This window comes from Eubalaena glacialis, chromosome 5 (assembly GCF_028564815.1).
Source record: "Eubalaena glacialis isolate mEubGla1 chromosome 5, mEubGla1.1.hap2.+ XY, whole genome shotgun sequence".
In the NCBI taxonomy this organism is placed as follows: Eukaryota; Metazoa; Chordata; class Mammalia; order Artiodactyla; family Balaenidae; genus Eubalaena; species Eubalaena glacialis.
In genome coordinates, this window is record NC_083720.1 from 101,238,226 (window position 1) to 101,260,391 (window position 22,166).

General features: G+C 41.9%; 1 protein-coding gene across 1 annotated transcript; it reads right to left on the bottom strand.

The window, feature by feature from the left end:
* Position 1: 1 nt before the first annotated feature.
* Positions 2 to 5,639, bottom strand: LOC133091824 (basic proline-rich protein-like; the record flags this gene model as incomplete). The annotated part of the gene is made up of 2 exons (XM_061191025.1): positions 5,445 to 5,639; positions 2 to 1,651 (listed from the first exon to the last, which is right to left on the bottom strand). Coding segments are annotated over exons 1-2 (1,845 nt in total), but the record flags the coding sequence as incomplete, so codon positions are not given.
* Positions 5,640 to 22,166: the final 16,527 nt, after the last annotated feature.

Here is a 22,166-nt window from a genome sequence, read left to right on the forward strand (position 1 = left end):
GTGGTGATGGTGGTGATGGTGGTGATGGTGGTGATGGTGGTGGTGGTGGTGGTGGTGATGGTGATGGTGGTGGTGGTGGCAGTGGTGATAGTGGTGGTGATGGTGGTGGTGGCAGTGGTGATAGTGGTGGTGGCAGTGGTGATAGTGGTGGTGGTGGCAGTGGTGATGGTGGTGGTGGTAGCAGTGGTGATAGTGGTGGTGGTGATGGTGATAGTGGTGGTGGTGATAATGGTGGTGGTGTTGGTGGTGATAGTGGTGATGGTGGTGGCGATGGTGGTGGCGGCGGTGATGGTGGTGGTGGCAGTGGTGGTGGTGGTGGTGGTGGTGATGATGGTGTTGGTGGTGATGGTGTTGGTGGTGGTGATAGTGGTGGTGGCGGTGGTGGTGGTGGCGATGGTGGCGGTGGTGGTGGTGGCAGTGGTGATGGTGGTGGTGGTGGCAGTGGTGATAGTGGTGGCGATGGTGGTGGTGGTGGTGATGGTGGTGGTGGTGGTGGTGGTAATGGTGGTGGTGGTGGTGGTGGTGGTGGTGATAGTGGTGATGGTGATGGTGGTGGTAGTGATGGTGGTGATGGTGGTGGTGGTGGTGGTAATGGTGGTGGTGGTGGTGGTGGTGGTGGTGATAGTGGTGATGGTGATGGTGGTGGTAGTGATGGTGGTGATGGTGATGGTGGTGGTGGCAGTGGTGATAGTGGTGGTGGCAGTGGTGATGGTGATGGTGGTGGCAGTGGTGATGGTGGTGGTGATGGTGATGGTGGTGGTGGTGGCAGTGGTGATAGTGGTGGTGATGGTGGTGGTGGCAGTGGTGATAGTGGTGGTGGCAGTGGTGATAGTGGTGGTGGTGGCAGTGGTGATGGTGGTGGTGGTAGCAGTGGTGATAGTGGTGGTGGTGATGGTGATAGTGGTGGTGGTGATAATGGTGGTGGTGTTGGTGGTGATATTGGTGATGGTGGTGGCGGCGGTGATGGTGGTGGTGGCAGTGGTGGTGGTGGTGGTGGTGGTGGTAATGGTGGTGGTGGTGGTGGTGGTGGTGGTGATGGTGGTGGTGGTGGTGATAGTGGTGGTGGCGGTGGTGGCGGTGGTGGTGGTGGCAGTGGTGATGGTGGTGGTGGTGGCAGTGGTGATAGTGGTGGTGATGGTGGTGGTGGCAGTGGTGATAGTGGTGGTGGTGGCAGTGGTGATGGTGGTGGTGGTAGCAGTGGTGATAGTGGTGGTGGTGATGGTGATAGTGGTGGTGGTGATAATGGTGGTGGTGTTGGTGGTGATAGTGGTGATGGTGGTGGCGATGGTGGTGGCGGCGGTGATGGCGGTGGTGGCGGTGGTGGTGGTGGTGGTGATGGTGGTGGTGGTGGTGGTGGTGGTAATGGTGGCGGTGGTGGTGGTGGCAGTGGTGATAGTGGTGGTGGTGGTGGTGATGGTGGTGATGGTGATGGTGGTGGTAGTGATGGTGGTGATGGTGATGGTGGTGGTGGCACTAGTGATAGTGGTAGTGTTGGGAGGGATGGTGATGGTAGTGGTGATAGTGGTAGTAGTGGGGGTGATGGTGGTGGTGATGATAGTGATCGTGGTGGTAGTAGTGATAGTGGTGCTGGTGTTGGTGGTAGTGTTGGGGGTTGATAGGTTTGGGGCACAGGCAGACCTGGCTGCCCCACCTTGAAGATGTTTGACCTCAGATAAGAGTCTCACACTGTTGCTCCTGACTTCCAGAGTTGACAAATAAAATATTTAAAGAAACTGCTGATTATTAGATGCTCAATTAAAAACAGTTAAAGTCCTATACGGCAGTGATTAAGAGTCTGAAGCCAGTCTAGTTCAGGTTCAAATTCTAGCTCTAAACGTACTAGTCATGGACAAATTATTTAAACTCTTGGTGCCTCTGTTTCCTTATCTGTGAAATTTGATAGTAATAATTAAACCAACCACCTCGGGTTAAACAGATTAAATAGATCAATGCATGTAAGCACTTAGAACAACCCAATGAATAGTATGCGCTATGTGAGTGCTAACTATTTATCATGAACTATAGTAAAATGTGATATGCTCTGTAACAATGCTATTAAAAACGCTGTGAACTACTATGCATCATAACATCTTATGGAAAAACCCAAATGAACTTTTTGGCCTACCCAATAGATATAGATATAGATAGGCAGATAGACAGACACACATATAAAAGAGATACTTAATATTTTGCTACATAGGAAAAAAAAAGAGAACATGTTAACAACACAGAGGGAAACAGAAAACCAGAGAGACTGGAAGAACACACATGACAGTGGTAACTGTTCATCTCTGGGTGGTCTGATTACAGGTAACTCATTTTTTTTCCCTAAGTTTTGTGTTTTATAAAATTTTAACAGTTATTAGTTTACTAATTTTAAAATGTTTAAGGAAGGAAGGAAGGAAGTTTGGTGATTAAAAGGTGCGTAGAGCTCCAATGAAGGATTGATAAGATCGGTCAGGGAAGGAGTCACCGGGAATGGAAACTCTGAGCCAGGTATTAAAGAAATTAACTAGTAGGGGCTTTGAAGACATATAGACTAGTACAGAGATGAGGACAAGCTCCCAAGAACTGCCCGATTATGTATTATTTGATTACATGGGAAAGTCATGCAACAAATAGTGCATGGGATAAGTGGACCATCAACCCTCAGTGAAGAGCCTTCTCTGGGCCTGAACATCAGGAGCCCGTCCTTCGTGTTCACTTGTTGTCCTGTTTTCTGTGGTATCTGGTGGAAAGTTTGGCTCCTCTCTCTCTCACTCTCACTCTCTTTCTCTCTCCAATTTCAGAAATCTTATTGTGGAATCCTGTCTGTTGAAGATAGCTAGAGACCAGTTTAAGTCTTTGTGATGGAACCCACAGAATAGATGTTAATTATATTACTTACTTTCCAGATACTGACAGGTAATCTGAGAGACGTGTAGAGCTCCCTATCATGGCTGAGAACCAGTGTAAGATCCATCTTGTGGATGTCCACTCAAAGCTGAGTCTTTTCCAGGAAGTGGGTGACACAGTGCGACATTCAGCTGGGAATGGTCCTACTTTTCTAGCGCTTCCTGTGCCTCACCACGGACCTCTGGACTCTAAAGCGGTACCAGCCTGTGCCACAGGCAGGGCCCACCAGCTCAGGGCACCTGGCAGTGATTTCAGTTCTTCTGGGTACCAGCCTGCACCTTAGCCTTCTGTCACTGGAAGGCTAAGTGCGACAGCAATGACTGGAGAATGTCTTCAGTTTATTCCTATATGTTTCTGGAGAGAAGACCTGGTGACAGGGAAAAAGCAGCTTCCTTCTTCTCTCTACCTCCTGTCTCTTCTTAAGCCCTCTGCTTTAATTTCTGGCTGACTTGAGCAATGTTGACAAGACAAAGAGAAGTCTTTCCACTGTTTAGTCTACTTTTAATTATTTCAATATGGAGACCTTCCCTGGCCACCAGGCAACAACTGTCCATTCTTGATTTTCTCCTCGTTCTTACTTCTGGGTGCTGGGGATAGTTTGGTTGGACCAGGTGCAGCCAGAAACTTCTTGGGAGGTCCAGGGTTTCCCAGAATTTATAATCTACCCAGAGAAAGCCCCTGTGGGGAAACTCCACAGATCTTTCTCTGGCTACACCTCTGGGGACACTGCGGTTGTCCTACTTCTCCTGGGCTGCTCTTGGCTTCCTCAGTGTGATGTTCTGTCTTCTTTCTTCAGGAGAAAGTTTCCCTGACCTCCCCCTTCCTAGGTATAAAGGAAAGACTCTAGGCTTTGGAGCCACACTCTGAGTTCAATTGCCACCTACTTGCTGTGTAACTTTGGGCAAATTACTTCGTGAGGCTGACCCACCATTTCCTTTTGTTTATAAAATGGGAGTAGTGAAATAAGTCAGACAGAGGAAGACAAATACTGTATGATCTCACTTATACGTGGAATCAAAAAAAAACAAAATGGAACTCAGATACAGAGAACAGATTGGTGGTTGTCAGAGGTGGGGTTTGGGAGGTGGGTGAAATGGGTAAAAGTGGTCAAAAGGTACAAACTTGCAGTTATAAGATAAATAACTCATGGGGAGGTAATGTAGAACATGGTGGCTGCAGTTTATAACACTGTACTATATATTTGAAAGTTGCCAAGAGGGTGAACCTTGAACTTCTCATCACAAGAAAAAATAAAAATCTAACTATGTATGGTGATGGATGTCAACTAGCCTTACTCTGGTGATCATTTCACCATATATACACGTATATACCAAACCATTATGTTGTACACCTAAAACTAATACAACATTAATGGCAATTATATCTCAATTTGAAAAAAAGATGGGAATAATTTATGTAACTCATAGTGCCAAGAGGCCCAAGGAGGGAATAATGGAAGATATGAAGAGTTAAATGAGGTAACAAAAGTTCCCTAACAAAAAGCACCTAACACAACATTGGAAATACAGTAATAATTGGACATTATTTACACCATTCCCCAGTTTCCCATTCTCCTTTGCTATACCTAGTACATGCATATGATCCTTTTTGTTTCAAGTGCTTTCCTATTAACAATTATAGGGCAACTGACACAGGACTGCATATTCTGTTTAACAACCGTGGGGAAGTTTGGCAGCTTAACAGAACATCCTTGACTCCCTTGCAGAGAGAATTCAGCTGCCCTTGGACTTTGGCTTTAAGACCTCACGTTCTTTTCTCAGAAAACAGACCTGAAGACCCGGTAGGTGTTAACTGTGCTCTGATCCTTTCAGGTGTCTTCGTTTCAATAATAATAATAAACACCAGTTTCTTAACACTGAATATGAGCAATTTGTAGATGTTATCTCCTTTAACCTTAACTCCATGAGGCAGGTGACATCATCCCCATTTATAGTTAGGAAACTGAGACTCAGAAAGGGTAAGTGCCCCCCTACATCACATAACTAGATCATTCTGAAGCCACAAGACAAACCAAGATATCTATGGCTCCAGAATCCATGCTCCTGGCACTCTCACCAAGGTGCCTTGAGGCAACAGTAGCAGCAGTTGCAAAGCTCTTTACTTGAGAGGCCTTTTTCCAAGGGGCGAAGGGTCTGGAAACTTGGAGCTCTCATGAACCCCCTGGCTTCTCGCCCCCAAGCAATTTCACAATACATCACCGGCATCTAACATTCATAAGTAATGAAGCCAAAATTAGTCCCTCGGAAGTTTACAGATCAATAACCTAAAGTCATCTAGTACAGGACAAAAGCCACCATGATAAAGAAAGCAGTGACTGTATCTTTAAATCTGGGGTGATTGGTCAGGAGGCTCTCAGACCCGAAGTGATCGGTTGACTGCATGTCTTCTGCTCTCTGAGAACTGTGCTATCAAGACTGGAGAACTCCAGAATGGTCAAGGCAGGGCACAGGTGAAAGGGCAGAGTTGGAACCCTGAACAAACGTTTCCCCATGACTTACAGAACTTCCCTAGTTCTGAGTTTCCCATACTTTCTGAGGGGGAAGTAGGCTCCTTTTTAGTCTTCTTTTCCCCATGCCTCGCAGAGCAGCAGTATGGAACCACTCAGCCACGCGGACTGGGCAGCATCTAAAGGTCACGTCGCTGGCGGGTGCAGTTTGAGTAGAAGTGATCGCAGATGTGCAGGCCAACATCCAGAGGGTCAGCAGGGCCAGGGCCTGAGCCATGGGGGTATCCGCATTTTCTGGAGTGGAAGGGAAATACGAGTCAAGACAGGATTGAAGAACAGGAAGATCGTGCGGAGCTCTGGAAGAGAAGCAGCAGAGTCGCCCTTTGTCCCCGTGTCATCTTTAACAAGGCAGTGGTGAAGGAATAGCGCATACTGATGGCCTACTGTGTACTCAGCACTATGCTGCATGCTTTATAGAGGCCCTTAGGCATGATAATGTTAGAAAGACCTCATTTGTCCTAACTCTGCTACCAACTAGCTTGGAGAAATTGGGAAAATCATTCAATCTCTCTGAGTGTTTATGTCATCTTTAAAATTGAACTAATAATATCTATATTTATCTCTGAGCCCATCAATATTAATTGAAGACCTACTGTGTGCTAAGCATTATAAAAGCTGGATATACATGTAGGTAAATTAAAATAAACCAGTATCTTATAAGTAAGTTCTAGGAATGTAATGTACAGCATGATTATAGTTGAAAATACTGTACTGCTTATTTGAAAGTTGCTTAGAGAGTAGATCTTAAAAGTTCTCATCACAAGAAAATATTGTAACTATGTGTGATGGACATTATTAAACTTATTGTAGGAATCGTTTTGCAATACATCAAATCATTATATTGTATACCTTAAACTTGTATATCACGTTATATGTCAATTATCTCAAAATCTCAATCTGTCTCAATAAAGCTGGAAAAAAATTTTAATAAAATAAAATAAATCAGTGACTATTTTTGTGGAACTTGCAATCTATGTATACAAGCAAGCATGGTAAATTACATAAAATGCTTGGGATTTGGCAGTTATTATTTCATTTAATCTTCACAGCCATCCTATGAAGAGTGTACTCTTTTCACATCAATATTATCTGCTATTGTTAAATTTTGAAACTAAACCTAGGCAGATCCAGACTGAGAAAAAAAAAATACTGAGTACTAGATTCATCTTAATTGCAAAAGTTAAATAGCCATCAGTAGTTGATGGTTCCATATAAAGTCAGTTTGAGAATGTGGTATATTTGATATTCAAAAATAGACCATGTCTTTCATTGATTCATGCCTTCTGTCACTGAATATTTGTGGTCCATCATTGTATTCTTAGCATCTAACCCAGTACTTGGTACATATTAGGTGATTGATACATAATTGTTGAATAAAATTGAGCACTTATTACATTACATTACATTATTACCAGGCATTAATTCTGAAAATTGTGTTGTATCTGATCTTTGTTCTTAGAAATTGTGTTAGGGCCTGTGGATAAAAAGATAAAATTCTGGCCCAGTAAGCTTTAGAAAGCTATGTCAATAGAAATGAAGGTAGGGAAGAGTGGTGGAGACCAGTCTTAAATGAAGAGAGTCCCCCATGACTCCAAAATAACCCTTCTATTGCTACGCTGAACCCATCTTTTCTTGCTCCAAGATATTTCTCATAATGATGAGTGTTCCCCAAGATTCTGCCCCTAGATTTCTGCTGTACTAGAAAATGTATGGATTTTAGAGTCTCTAAATCAAAGTCCCAGAACTTACAAGCTGGGTAATTTTTGTGAAGTTACTTATTCTTAACCTCTTAGTTTCTTCTTATGGAAAACTAGGGCAAGGCCAAATTCTCTGGTCAAGAAGATGAAATAAAATACTGTATCTGAGAGTAGCTGGCAAAATGAAGGAAAGGATGGGAAAGTAGACACAGGTATAAGTCCATGTTACAGTAAAGCCAGGGGGAGAGGAAGTGTAGAATGTCATTGGTGCCCCCGCTAAATCCCCTTGACTCTCAGCATTCCGTACATGTTGACTGCTTTCACTGCAAGTGCCTTCAGCCTTTATCTCTCTCCAGGAGCTTGCCTTGACCCACATCTAGGGCAGAACGGCAGCACCAGGGGGGATAGCACCCCTGCGACAGCCCTCAACTGATGACAGATGGCAGGCAGTGGATAAATACTGAATGCTCTCCCCTCTGAGCTGGGACAGCTCTGAGGTATGGTCTACACTGCCTTCCAGAGATACCTCCACCCCCGAGGGGGCACGAACCCCAGTTGCACACAGTATTAACCTGCTCATAATACACCTGTATTGGCCCCTTTCTCGTTTTTATGTCACATCTGCTCTCACCTTCCAGTGCATCCTGGGATCCCTGGATCCTTGTGTCGGGGTCTCTTTCTGGGGGAAATTATCCTAAAATAGTCAGATTATGTTAAGTATGAGGCATAACTGTGCGTGTAACTTTGTGAGGTTATAGGGTTACAGAGGAGTTAAGGGAAGAAAACGGAGGCTTTGGGTTAGAAAGAATCTAGAATGGTAACTTCTCTGGGTCAGCGTGCCAGGGAGTTACCAAGAGACTTAAAGAGAAATGGAGAGGTGGGGTCAGGGTGCAGCTAAAGTTAGGTAGCACTGGGTAGGAAGTGAGCATATCTTTAGAGTTCTGAATTTTCCTCCAAAAACACAAAGTAGCTTGGAAACACAAGAGGAGAAGATGAATGAGAAGAGTGCGAGGGATAGGAGCAAAACAAAGAGGAGGAAGAGCTCCCATCTAATTATTATCTACCAAGTTACTACTACTACCTACTAGTTCTTTCCATTTATTTCCATGGGGTCTTTGAATGTCAAGTCTAGGGTGTGACTTGAAGCCTTCACGCTAAGAACTATTGGGAGAATGGCGATTTCGTAGAAGAACATGTTTCAGGCAAGAAGAAGAAAGAAAGAGGTTTTAAAAATGGGTTTATGTTAATAGAAATGTAACAGTTAATTTCATGTGTCAACTTGGCTAGGCCACAGCACGTGGTTATTTGATCAAACATTATTCTATGTTTCTGTGAAAGTATTTTTTAGATGTGATCAGCATTTAAATCAGCAGACTGTGAGTAAAGCAGATCACCCTCCATAATGTGGGTGGGCCTCATCCAATCAGCTGAAGGCCTTCATGGAAAAACACTTTCCTCCCCTGAAGAAGGGGAAATTCTGCCAGCTGGCTGCCTTTGGACTTGAACTGCAACTTCAACTCTCCCCTGAGTCTCCAGCTTGCTGACCCAACCCTGCAGATTTTGGACTTGCCTACCACCACGATGGCATGAGTCAATTCCTTAAATTAGTCTCTCTGTCTCTGTCTCTTTCTCTCTCTCTCTCTCTGTACCTCTCAGTAGATAGATAGATAGATGATAGGGATGTCGATGTAGAGATGTAGATATAAATATATACATACTATATCTACATGTCTACACCTAGATACACACACACACACCCTATTGGTTCTGTTTCTCTGGAGAAACCTGACTAATACAGGGACCCCGGGACTTTCCCCACAATGGAGTGGGGATTCCAAAGTTTCCAGTGAAAGGCAAAATGGTAATGGAGTGAGGGAGAACAGAGATGAGGTGACAGGGGCGAGACTGACCGAATGGGGAATTTGAGGGTAAGGAACAGATTTGAAAGACTCATGAGAATAAAGGCATAAACCCCCATCAATTAGGTTTAATTGCAGAAAACAGACCATTCTGGTTATTTTAATGGAGTTTGGATTTAACACAGGGAATTGGGTGCTTACAAAACCTTAGGAAAAGCTGGGTTTCTGGAAATGAATCCTAGAACAACACAGCCAATGGGCCTTCCAGGGAGCTGCTTCCCGGCCACAATCGGGAAGACGGGCACTCGGAACTCGCCATTGGAAGAATTAACTTCAAGAACACCCGACTTTAGCTTATTCCAGGGAACCCAACACAATGGGGGCCAACTCTTCTGCTGGGTACTACTAGTAGTCATAATGCCTAGTGGCAGCAATACATTTAGGAACCCATAAAACTATTTAAATTTCTTTTAAAATTAGAAGAAAAAAAAGAAATTTTAGGTTGAATTAAATGTTTAAATATATAATAATAATATATTAATCTTTATCCCAATGCAGTTGTAGAATATAATTTTTTTTAATGGAGGAAGGGGCCCATGAAGGCAAGAGTACCTACTAGGGCCAATGAAAGACCTAATGGGGCCCCAAAAGCCATTGCTGCTGCCACCTTTTAATTGCCTTGTGACACCTGTGAAACTAGTGACCAGACCCTGTAATGTGCTGCAGAAAAAACATGTTGGACAAAAGAGAGAGTGAAAAAAGAAGAAACTCTCGCTTCCACCTTCTTAACTGATGCAAATGCATCTAATCAGTAGAAATGATTTGTATCTGAATTTCTAGCTCCAGAGGAGTCTGGAACATATAGTTTTTAGATTTCCAGTCTCCACAGTACCAGAAGACACACACGAAGGAGGTTGGAATGGATGCTAGAACCTGTCTCACCACATCCACCACACTTGCGTTAGCTACAGGAGTACCAGGAGTACGGCAGGGCCTCGCGCTAGAGGAAAGGGAGGACAGAAGGCCCTAATGTAAAATAAGTTAAACTTTGCTGAAAATGAAAGAAATGCTGCTTTACTCGCCAAGGCACAGCATATGTTTCTGCCCAGTAGTGACAGTGAGTCTCAGGTTCTGACCCCACCCTAATCCAAACAGACGTTACAATTAGACTGTACCCCCTATGCAATTTTACTAGCAAAGGATCCACAAATGAGAGGATGGGGCAATTCATCTTCAAGTAAACAGCAGCTTCCAGCTTCTCTTGGTATTTTTCCTCCCCTCTGATCTCATCTTTACCACTCTTCCCTTTGCTCACTGTGCTCCAGCAACATATGCTCCTAAAACACGTCAAACACGCTCACCTCAGGGCCTTTGCCCTTGCTATTCCTAAGTAGGAAACAGCCTGACTTACTCTCTCACCTCCTTTAGGTCTCTCTTCAAATGCCATCTTCTCTGTGACACTTTATGTAAAAGGGCAACCTCAAGCACTCCCTGTCTCCCTCTCTGCTCTAGTTTCCTACTTAGCACTTATTACCTTCTGACACGCCTTTTTTTTTTTTTTTTGAAGTATAGTTAATTCACAATGTGCTAGTTTCAGGTGTATAGCACAGTGATTCAGATATATATATGTGTGTGTATATATATATATATATATATACACACACATATATATATACACACATACATATATATTCTTTTTCATATTCTTTTCCATTATGCTTTATTACAAAATATTGAATGTAGTTCCCTGTGCTAGACAGTAGGACCTTATTGTTTATCCATTTTGTATATAGTAGTGTGTATCTGCTAATCCCAAACTTCTAATTTATCCCTCCCCTCCCCTCTTTCCCCTTTGGTAACCTGGTGCAGCCACAACGAAAAACAGTATGGAGGCTCCTTAAAACACTAAAAATAAAGTTGCCATATGATCCAGCAATCCCACTTCTGAGCATATATCCAGAGAAAACTCTAATTCAAAAGATACATGCACCCCAATGTTCATAGTGGCACCAGTTACAATAGCCAAGACATGGAAGCAACCTAAATATCCATTGACAGAGGAATGGATAAAGAAGATGTGGTATATATACACAATGGAATACTACTCAGCCATAAAAAAGAATTAAATAATGCCACTTGCAGCAACCTGGATGGACTGAGATTTATACTAAGTGAAGTAAGTAAGGCAAAGACAAATACCATAAGATATCACTTATATGTGAAATCTAAAATATGATACAAATGGACTTATTTACAAAACAGAAACAGACTCACAGACATAGAAAACAAACTGACACACTCCATTTTACATATTTGATTAGGATGTATTTTCACCTCTAGAAAATAAGTTCTATGAAAACAGGGACTTTGTTCAGTGCTGTATCCTTAGCACCTGGCTAAGTGCTAGTAGTAGTGCCTGGTTAATTAAGTGCTCAAAAGAATTTGTGAAGGAGTGAATGAATGAATTCATGAATGAATGAATGAACTCATGAATGAATGAAAAGTGTTCACACTCAGGTTCTTCTTTTCTCCCAGCTAATTTATTTTTGCTTACCTGATCATCTTTGAAGTTCTTTGAGATATCTATCATCTATCTATCTATCTACCTATCATCTATCTATCTATCTATCTATCTATCTATCATATCTATCATCATAGATATCATAGATATCTATCTATCATCTACCTAGTGTTTAGATCCATGCACAGAACTGAAACCAAGAAGCCGAGAAGAATTACACCAGCAAGTCCTCTGCTTCAGTAATCCAAATTTATAGCTCAATGCTTCCTTGGTAGTTACTCAATACCTCATTTTATATGTGATGAGAGACCCAAAGAAAAGTAACCTGCTGAGGGTTGCATAGGAACAGAGTTTAGGTCCCCTAATTCTGAGCTCAGAGTATTTTCTGCTCTAAACCATTGTGACTTGTATGTTTTTAGTATTATTTTCATGTGTATCCTAGGAATATTTGCGGGAAAAAATGACTAACAAGGGCAATCCTCCCTTTTATTTTTGTTGAGCCTAGGAAATGACATGGCTCTATGTCCTTGGCCATGCGTGGTTTAAGTAGTAGTATCATGAGTTATGCAATTCACATGTGAGAAGGATTCATTTATGCCTGTTCTTTAGAACTTTCCCCCGTTTAGAAGGTACAATCTGTTGAGAAGAACCAGCACACCTCACAACTTATTATGTAAATTCTTATAAATACTGGTTACAGAAAAGTTTTACCCAACCATTATCATTCACTATGTTCCTATCATCTGTTGAAAATATGACATCCAATTAGGTAATGTTAGGTTTCTAGAAGGTTGAAAAGTTCATCATTTTGGCAAATGAAAAGTAATTGCTAAATTCACTAACCAGGGTACAGACTAAATTCATCTTGTCCTGGGAGTTATCAAACACTGAATTTTTAGGAGAATGTCTAAAAGCATCTTGTGCTGAAACCATTATTGCCAACTAAATGGTTCTATGTACTAGATTCATCTGACCTTAAAATAATTCCTATAGCATTCCCCCCTGTTCTTGTTCCTGTGAGGCTGGCAATCAGAAAAGTGAGTCATTGGTTAGGCTTAACTTTTGGACAGACATCTTATTTGCAAATGGATGGTACCCAGAAATTCTATTCTAAGATTAGAAAGACTTGTAGCAAATTTTTCCTGGGACAGATTTGCAATGACATTTGATAGAAAAAAGAAGGGTGTGGGTCTAGATAGCTAGAGGGAATTTCAGCTGTGCTAAGGCCGTCTAAAGCATCAAACTTCACTGGGGAAAATTCTGGAAGGCCTGCCAGCTGGCGAGGTTAGAGTCCAGCAATAGGGATTAAGTTGGTCCTAGAGGTGAGAGGAGGTGGCCTCTAATCACTAACCTGAAGGAGAATGGCACCACATAAAGTTTTTTTCAGACCCAAGGAGTATGCAACCAAATCCTAGTAAAATGACTTCTCAGTTTTGTGTTGTTTTTTGAAGCCAGTCCCTTGCTGTCTGCAGTGCAATTCTCCAGAAAATAACCCTAACTCCACTCTTTTTCTTTCAAGAAAAGGTATGGAATGCAATTGAGTGAAAGTACATTATTATAGGATATTTTAGTTAGGATCTCTCTGGATGATAAAGACAGAAAATCCTCCTCAAACTGATTTACCCAAGAGAAGGAATTTATTGAATTGTGTAACTAAAAATCCAGAGGTATTGTGGACTTCAGGCACAGCTGGATTCAGGGTTCAAAATGTATCATAAGAATATGGTTTTTCTTCACTTCAACTGATTGATTTCAGCCTCAGTTTCCACATGGGAGCAAATGACTGCAGGAGTTCCAGCTTCATATTGTCTCAGGTTCACGCCCATTGAGAGAGAATGTCGGCCCCTCTTCCAAAGCCTCTCTTGAATTTTAATGGCTGTTATGGGCCATGTGTCACCACTTAATTAAATCTACAGCCTAGAGAAGGCTAAGCTCTCATTGGCCAGAGTACCTCTGGGTTGGGGATGGAAAACTCACCAGAACCACGGGAACTGAGAATGGCGGGGGGAAGGAGTAAGTCCCTGACTGAAAATCAGGGAGTGTTATAAAAAATGCTATAACCTCAAAAAAAAAAAAAAATGCTATAACCTCAAATAATCTGAAATGTCCACAAGATATGGAAAATCTAAAGTTTATTCATATTCAAATTTACTACGTTAATACTGTGTGACTTTTGACACATCCCACAGCTGAAGGAGACAGCAGTGTGTATTGGCTGGAAGATTGATAGAGTGAGCAACATGGGGTTGATAGAAAGAGTATAGAACTAGGCTTCAAGATGGCTGATAAATAATCTTGAATCTTGTTTTGACCACAGACTTTTCCATGTGATCCTAATTCATCTTACCTTTCTGATTCCCCAGCTTTTTTTTTTTTTTTTCATCTGTTAAACAGATGAAAGAAACATCTGCCTGCATTACTTAGCTCACTGGGTTACTGTGTGGCTGAAATCAGATAAAATCACTACGCAAGGTGAGGCACATAGTTTTATTAGTTTGTCATGAGGGATATGTCCATACAAATAAATATTACATATTTTGTTTCAGTAAAGGATGATGAGGCTAACCCACCCAGTGATTTTTACTTCTAAGTGTTATGCAGTTCTTGAATTCCTGACTGAAAAATTGGGGCAAGTTCCTTTTGTTGGTTCCAACAACTGAGTCCAAAGTTTAACTAGATATTCATTTACTGACCTCTTACTAAGAACCTTTGAAGAGTTAGCATAAGATCTGAGATGAAGGCAATCCACTGACACATTTTCTTTCATTCTTATTCATTCACTCCTTCCACAGACATTTTTGAGTACCTATTATATGATAAATAGTATAGACACACTTAGAGTCAAGAGGACATTAAGATACTAAACTAATAATTATGCCAGGGAATATATAATCACAAACTGACAAGAGCTATAAGACTCTCTAATGGGAACTTGTATTTTGATTGAAGGAAGCCTCTCTAGTGAAGTGACATTTAAACTGAAACCCAAATGACAATATACTTAGTCGTTAGAAAATTGTGGTGATGGTGGAGGTGGTGAGTAAGAATCAGGAGTGTTCCCGGCAGAGGGAAAGTCTGGTGCAAATGAACCATATTGAGTGTCTGCTATTTTTGTCCACTCAGCATCCCTATCCCCCTTCTTTTTTTTTTTTTTTTTTCTTTTGGTAACCTAAACCTTCTCTCCTGTGAGGAACCCATTTCTGCCATAGTTTTTAGGCAGATACCTGACTGAGACTAACCACAGCACTCTTTCCCCCACTAATGGGCACTTATGTCAAGCTAGCCAGCCAAGGTGTCCCCTGGATCTTTTCTTTTAGAATATCAGGATAAACAGAATCATTTTGCTGTAGTTATTAAGCTAAGAATGAATAACTGTGTAATAGTTAGCCAACTGTATGGTTAGAGGGGGCATAGTTCACACAAGACCATCCTCACTTCTGACACCAAATGCACATTTGGTAGTTCCCACAACTACCTTCAGTTTTGAGATTTAACTAGAAAGACTCACAGAGCTCACTGAAAGCTGCGGTACTCATGGTTACAGTTTATTACAGGAAAAGGATGCAGATTAAAATCAGCCAAAGGCAAAGACTCATAGGCCAGGAGGGTATCAGACCTGGAGCTCTGAGTTGTCCTCTCCCTGTGGAGTCAGGATAGCATTACTCTCTTGACATCTATGTGTGACAATATGCACAGAGTGTTGCCAATCAGGAAATTCATTTGACCATCAGTGTCCAGAATTTTCATGGGGGCTTCATCACCTAAGCATGATTGATTGCCCAGGTGGGTGGTCTCAGTTTCCAGTTTCTCCAGAGATCAACTGATACCACATGACTCCAAGTCACATTAACACACATTGTTGATATGGATCAAAGCCCTCGCCTTAACACATATTGCTACTATCTGGCTGGCCTATGGCCCCCAGGCAAATAGAGACACTCTTATCAAGCATGACATTCCAAGGGCCTAAAGATTATTTCCCAGAAGCCAAAGGCCAGACCTCTCTTTGGGTAAGATTAATTCTTCATTACGTACACCGGCATCTTTGACAGTGGATATCTTGCTTCCGTTAATACAGTTCATGTCAAATCAAAAGAATCAAATCAAAGATAAGCAGAGCTAAAAGATGTAGCAACAGAGCAATAAGATCATAATTTGAGTTTCTGGAATTAGCCATGTCTGAAGTCAGCCACATATTAGGCTCCTTGTTTACATGAGCTACTATATTCCCTTTTTTGCTTAAGTTTGTTTGAGTTGGTTTTTGTCCTTACAATTAGAGAGGTTCTGAGGTGGGAAATAACTTGTTGATTTCAAAAATTTAAAAGAAAAGCTGGAATATAATGAGCAAAGAGGAGTGAGTGCTAGATAACACTAAAGACATAGGCAAGGCAAGACGATATAAGAGTTTATATGCCGTATTAGGATTAGGGAATTTATCCTAAGACAGTGGAAATCTTCTAAAGGATTTTAAGAGGGAAGTGACATTATCTGATTTACATTTTTAATCTTAAATGTGGAGAAAGGAAGGGGTCGTGGAGGAAAATGGAGATGAAGAAGAGTATCTAAATTTGAGAAAAATTAGGAGATAAAATTGGCAGGACCTGGTGATTGATTGGCTATGAATGGTGAGAAAGAAGAATGTGTCCCAAATGACTCTCAGATTTCTGGCATGAGCCACTAGGTGAATGGAAGTACCATTTATTGAGATGAGTTGGAGATGAGTTTTGGATGTGATAAGTTCAAAATGCCTGTTTGTCATTCACATAAGAGATTATTTCAAGGAACCGAGAGAAGAAAATATGTCATGAAGGAGAGAGTGGCTGACTGTGTTAAACCCTGGGAGTTACAGTGAGGACCAAAGGGTGTCTGCTGGATCTGGAAATATGGCATTTATTGAGGGTTTCAGCAAGAGCAGTTTTACTGGAGTGGTGGCAGAGAAGCCATATGAATTGGGCTAAAAGTGAATGGGAAGCAGGCAGTTAAGACTGCACAGAGAACTTTCCTAATAAGATTGTCTAAGAAAGGAAGTCAAGAGAAAACTGGGCAGGAATGTGGAATCAGAGGAAGGGTATTTTTTGATTTGGTTTTGTTTTAAGATGGAAGATGCTTGGTCATGTTGAATGCAGATAGATTCTAATAGAGAGAAATGTGAAAGATGCAGAGGAAAGAAAAATAATGTGCTAATTAGGGTAATGATACCTGCTATAACAGAAGAACTCAGCAATATATAGTAGGTCAAACACAATAGAAATTTTTTTCTCACTCACATAAAGTTCTTAACAGAGAATTTCTTAGTGGCAGGTGGGTCTCTCCAACCGATGAGTCAGAGACCCAGGCTCCATCCATCTTGTGGATCACTTATGTTTAGTATATGAGTTTCAACTTTGCTGCGCCCCTCTGCATCAAGTGAGCAAAAGGGAGAAGAAGCAGTCCTGCTTTTTAAGCTACTTGGTCAAGAAGTGACCCATGTCACTCATCATCACATTTATTGACAAGAACTAGTCACCTCTGTTGCCTCACCTGAAGGCAACAGAGGTTGAGGAACATAGTCTCCAGCTGGCCAGCCACCTTCTAGCAACAACTGTATATATCAGAAGACAGAAGCCCGAATTTAGGAGGAGAATTATTTCTGCTACAGATAATAACCAGTTGAACACATTCTTTGAGAATGGGATCCAGAATACATGTGGAAGAATTTGATTTTGATAAGCAGAGGCACAAATCCTCCATTGTAAGGAAGGAGGAAAAGAAAATGGGAGCTTGTGTTTTTATTACCAAGCACTTACAGTGAGTACCAATTAGAGGAAGAGAATAAGGTAATAGGAGATGAAACCTGGCTGTGCCCAAATTTGGAGCCCCACCTCTCATCCAGAATCTGGCTAAGGAATCAGTAATGGCTGGTCACCTACTTTAGCAAGAGTTTTTACAAACAGGACAGAATCAATAGGATAGAATCAATAGAATAAACACAGCCAGGATCAGTCATGCCTTCAGAAAGTTAAGATTAATTCCTTAGGGGGCTACTCCATACTATTTCTTTCCTCTGTTAGGGTAACCTGAAAGAAAAACTCATAGAGAGTGAGTTTTGTCTCAAAATGAAATCATCTTAAAGCAGAGCCAAAGGCTTTGCCCTGCATTGAATAGCCTAAAAATACAAATTGAAACCTTGTTAAAAGTAACCTAAGGGGAGAAGGCCAAAAGAGGGGCAATAACTTGCTCTCCATCTTGTAGAAGCCAAGGGAAAGCTGATCAGGAGCCGGGGCAGGCTAGTCAGTTTTGATACCACAACTGGAGGTGAAGCCAGCAGCACAAATTCAAAAAGCCTTGCTCTACTAAATAAGCTTCACATCTTGGCTCCCAGACAAGAAAGAGAACTTGTGACCAAAAGGGACACTCCAAAAAGAATTTCAATGAAGCACAACTTGAGCAAAAACAATAAGCTACCCAGATTACTTGGATCGTGGACAGAGGGCCTGGCATGTGGAGCGAATGTCATCAGCTGAGAACACAGCCTTGATTGGTAGCTATGGCGCCTGCTGCCCACGTGGTCCCCTTGGGCTGGCTTCCTGGTGAATGCTATTTGGAGAGTGCCAATCCACTCCCTTCTGTTTGCTGTTTTTTCCTCCCTCCAAATGGTTCCCACAGAAATCTTTCCCAGCCTAGGCACTGTGATAAATATGTTTTACTAAAATGTCATCATGGTTTCATAAAAAATTTTCTTTCAGGGTGCAGAGCAACACTGATGGTATGAATATAAAATGGTTCAACCCTCTGGAGAATTGTTTGGCAGTTTCTGATAATGATAAACGCACATCTATTCCGTGACCCAACAAGTCCATTCCTAGGTATTTACCATAGGGCAATGAAAACATACGTTCACACAAAGACTTTCATAAAAATGTTCATAGCAGCCTTCCTCATAATAGCCAAAAGCTAGAGGAACCCTAAATGTCTACCAACAGGAGAATGGATAAACAATTGTGGTGTATCTATACAATGGAATACTACTTGGCAAGGAAAAGAAATAGATTATTGATGAATGCAATGACATGGATGAATCTCAAAAATACTGTTGATTGAAAAAGCTAGACACACACACACACTAGCATACTATATGATTCTGGGGTGATAAAAATGTTTTATATCTCATTTTGAGTAGTGATTCCATGGGTATAAAGTTGTCAAAACCCATCTAACTAAATATCCAAGATCAATGCTGCTTATTGAATATAAATTGTGCCTCATAAAAAGAAATAAACTTCCTTTATAAAATGCTGTTAACATACCCTCTGCATATTCTCAGACTTCAGGTGCTTGAAAATAAGCTTCCTGTCCCATTTCATACCTTAGAATGGCTTATGAGGTAAGTCTCAGAAGAATTCGAAGGCAAACACCAACAGAGGTAAATGACAAACTGTAGCTAAACCAAGGCAGAAACTGGGTAAGTGCCGGGGCGCAGCCGAGTGGCACTGTGGTTAAAAACTCCTGGCTGTTTTTGCCAACAACAGACCCCCTCTTCTAGTATGCCCTGGAAGGAGGTTAGTGCTAATTCCAGCTGCACTGGCTCCTGAGGTTACACAGAGAGAATTTAGCAGGAGTTGACCCTATAGTCTTCTGTGTAGCCATCCTTAACCGATCCCAATAGAGAACACTCCCTTCCCTGAATTCCTGTTGTATTCTCAGCTGTACCATACAACTCAGCATCTATTTTATACTTAATACATTACTTATTAGGCAGGCAATACAGTAGAATGTTTAAAAGCATGGTCTTTGTAATCGGAGACCTGAATTCAAATTCTATCCCTGTCACTTATTATCTGCCTAAATTTGGAGAATGCACTCAAACTCCCTAAACTTCAATAACCATTTGCACTAGACAGGGGGTTTTCCAAGAGGGAAAGACTGAAGAGGGATGTATCATACTTGCCAAACTTACCAATCAGTTTCACCCTCCTGGGTGGAGTAAGCGGTGGGCAAGGCAGACCAGGGCTGTTGTGCTAATAGAAAGGAAACATAGGGAGTGGGGACAAAGCATTCTCCCCCTAGCAATTTGTATGAGATTTCACCATTTTCAAAGCTCTTTCGCCAGTATTACCTACTGTGAAGCAGGTAGTATTATCCACTCTTTATCAATATGGAAAATGAGGTTCAAAATCATGGTCTGTACCAACATAAAGCTGACAATAAGCAGCTACACCTGCAAGTAGACAAAGAGTGTTCAAGATTTTTTTATTAATGTCTAATTTGGGCAAATATTTTAAATTTTTATTGACAAATTAAGTGCATAAGTATATATTTTGTATATATGTCATAAGTATATACCTTGTTAAATGTTTACAAATTGAACATACTCATGGAGTCATGACCCAAATTAGAAATTGAGTACCCTCAGCTCCTCCAAAGGCCAGTCCCTCTCCCCAGCCTGTGCCCCTCTCAGATCAATAGCCCACCCTCAGGAATAACCATAGCTTAACTTCTGCTACTGACTGAATGTTTGTGTCCCCCTCCAAATTCATAGGTTGAAATCCAGTCCCCAATGTGATGGTCTTTGGAAGCGGGGCCTTTGGAGGTGATTGGGACTAATGCCCTCATAAAGCAGACCCCAGAGAGCTCCCTTGCCCCTTCTGCCATGTGAGGACACAGCAAGAAGACAGCCATCTGTGAACCAGGAAGGGGGCTCTCACCAGACACTGAATCTGCTGGTGCCTTGATCTTGGACTTCCCAGCCTCCAGAGCTGTGAGAAATAAATGTTTGCTGCATATAAGCCAGCCAGTCTATGGTATTGTGTTATAGCTGCTGGAACGGACCAAGACACTTCTAGCATCAAAATTAGTGTTGCCTGTTTCTGAACTGTATACAAATGGAATCCTGTGGAATCACACACTAGGCACTCCTTTGTGTCCATTGTTTTAGCTCAGTTTTGCGATATTTATCCATGTTGTGGTAAGTCTCTCATCTCGTTGCTGTACAGTCTTCCACTGTGAGTGGATTCTCAGTGGATGGGCAGTTGGGTCGTTCCCAGTTGGGAGCTTTTATGATTAGTGCTGCTATTAGCAAGAATATCTTTTGGTGACCAAATGATGTGCATTTCTGTTAGGTAGACACCTAGGGGTAGAGCTGCTGAGTCCTACGTCATGTGTATGTTCAGCTTGAGTGTGTACCATCAGTTTTCCAAAGGATTTGTACCGATTTGCACACCTACCAGCAGCAATTCCTTGTGTTCCAGTACTTGTTACTACCAGTCTCTTTCATCTTAGCCATTCTGGTGGAGCTGGGGCACATTTTGTCTTTGTTTTGATTTCAGTACCACTTGTTGGCACTTTTTTTTTTTTTTGACTGTGGTTTGAATTACTTTGTTTCCTTTCACACAATGGCTGAGATACTTTTGTTCCAGTTTCTTTGTTTTCCTTCCAATCACTCATCCTATAGGAAATTCTGGTGAGTTCTTTCTTGTCTCTTCGGCTCATCTGTTGTTTTCTTTCCTTGATCATTGCTTTCCATCACTCTTACACATACTTCACTGCCACTCCTCAGAGCAAGTCCTCCAGAGACTCCTGCCACGTCCATCAGAACTCTCAGCCGCGTGGAGTCTCAGGGTCCCTAGGTTCAAACTGTCTCCCCTCTCTAGTCTCATTCACACTCATCCTAGGACTAGTTCTACTCGCACTTTTTCACCAGGCCAGGCCCTAAAAACTCGCAGCTACCAAGAATTTAGGACTTGAGCATCCACAGATTTTGGTAATCCACATGGGTCCTGGAACCAATCCCCCATACGTACAGCAGGATGACTGTAGTTAACATTTATTGAGAGTTTACAGTGTGCCAGAGACTTCGCAATACTCCTACACCCTGCACAAAAATCCTACACTTTACAGGTGAGGAAGCCGAGTGCAAATTTCTCCAGCTCAAATCATTAGTAACTGAAGGATGCACACTCAAGAACTCCAACCCCAGAGCACGTGCTCTTAGGACTTTGGTCAATTTGGCCAAACTCCACAGCGTCTATTGTCTGTTCCACTCATCTGGCAGTTATATTTTGATCTTTATATTGTTGGTCATCCTTTTATTTCCATCACCATGATTTTGAATTTTTCAGATCTCCTGTCTGATTTTGTAGGGCATCAATTTTCTGACACTGTGTTTCTGGTATCAGTTAGTCATGTCCGGACTCTGTCATCAGGACCTGGCAAACCTGGCTTCCCCTTCCCCCCCTTTTGTCCCGAGGGTACAGTGGAGCCCTACAAATCAGACTGCTTGGCGTACCTGCAGTATTATCTTTCCTACCCACAGCCCAGCCAGGCTGGACTCCTTTTGGGCCAGTCAGATGCCCCAGCCTCTAAGATGATCTATTAAAAAGCCATGTTACTTGTTGATGCAACACATTTTCTGGTCAGAAATTTCATCTGTTGACTCAGACCCCAGCCCACTCCCCTTTGAGTCCTCTCCTGACTTCACTTGCAGCCATGAATTTACCTATCCTTCCTATGATAGTCTTCATCATAAATAATACTGTCTATAATTTACTGAGTGTTTACTTCTTGCCAGGAACTGACATATATCCTCTATTTTAATCCTCCCAACAATACATATAGTTAAATACAATCACTATTTTGCAGCTGAAACAAACAAGGGTCACCAAGCAGAGCACAGCCAGGATCCAAAGGTG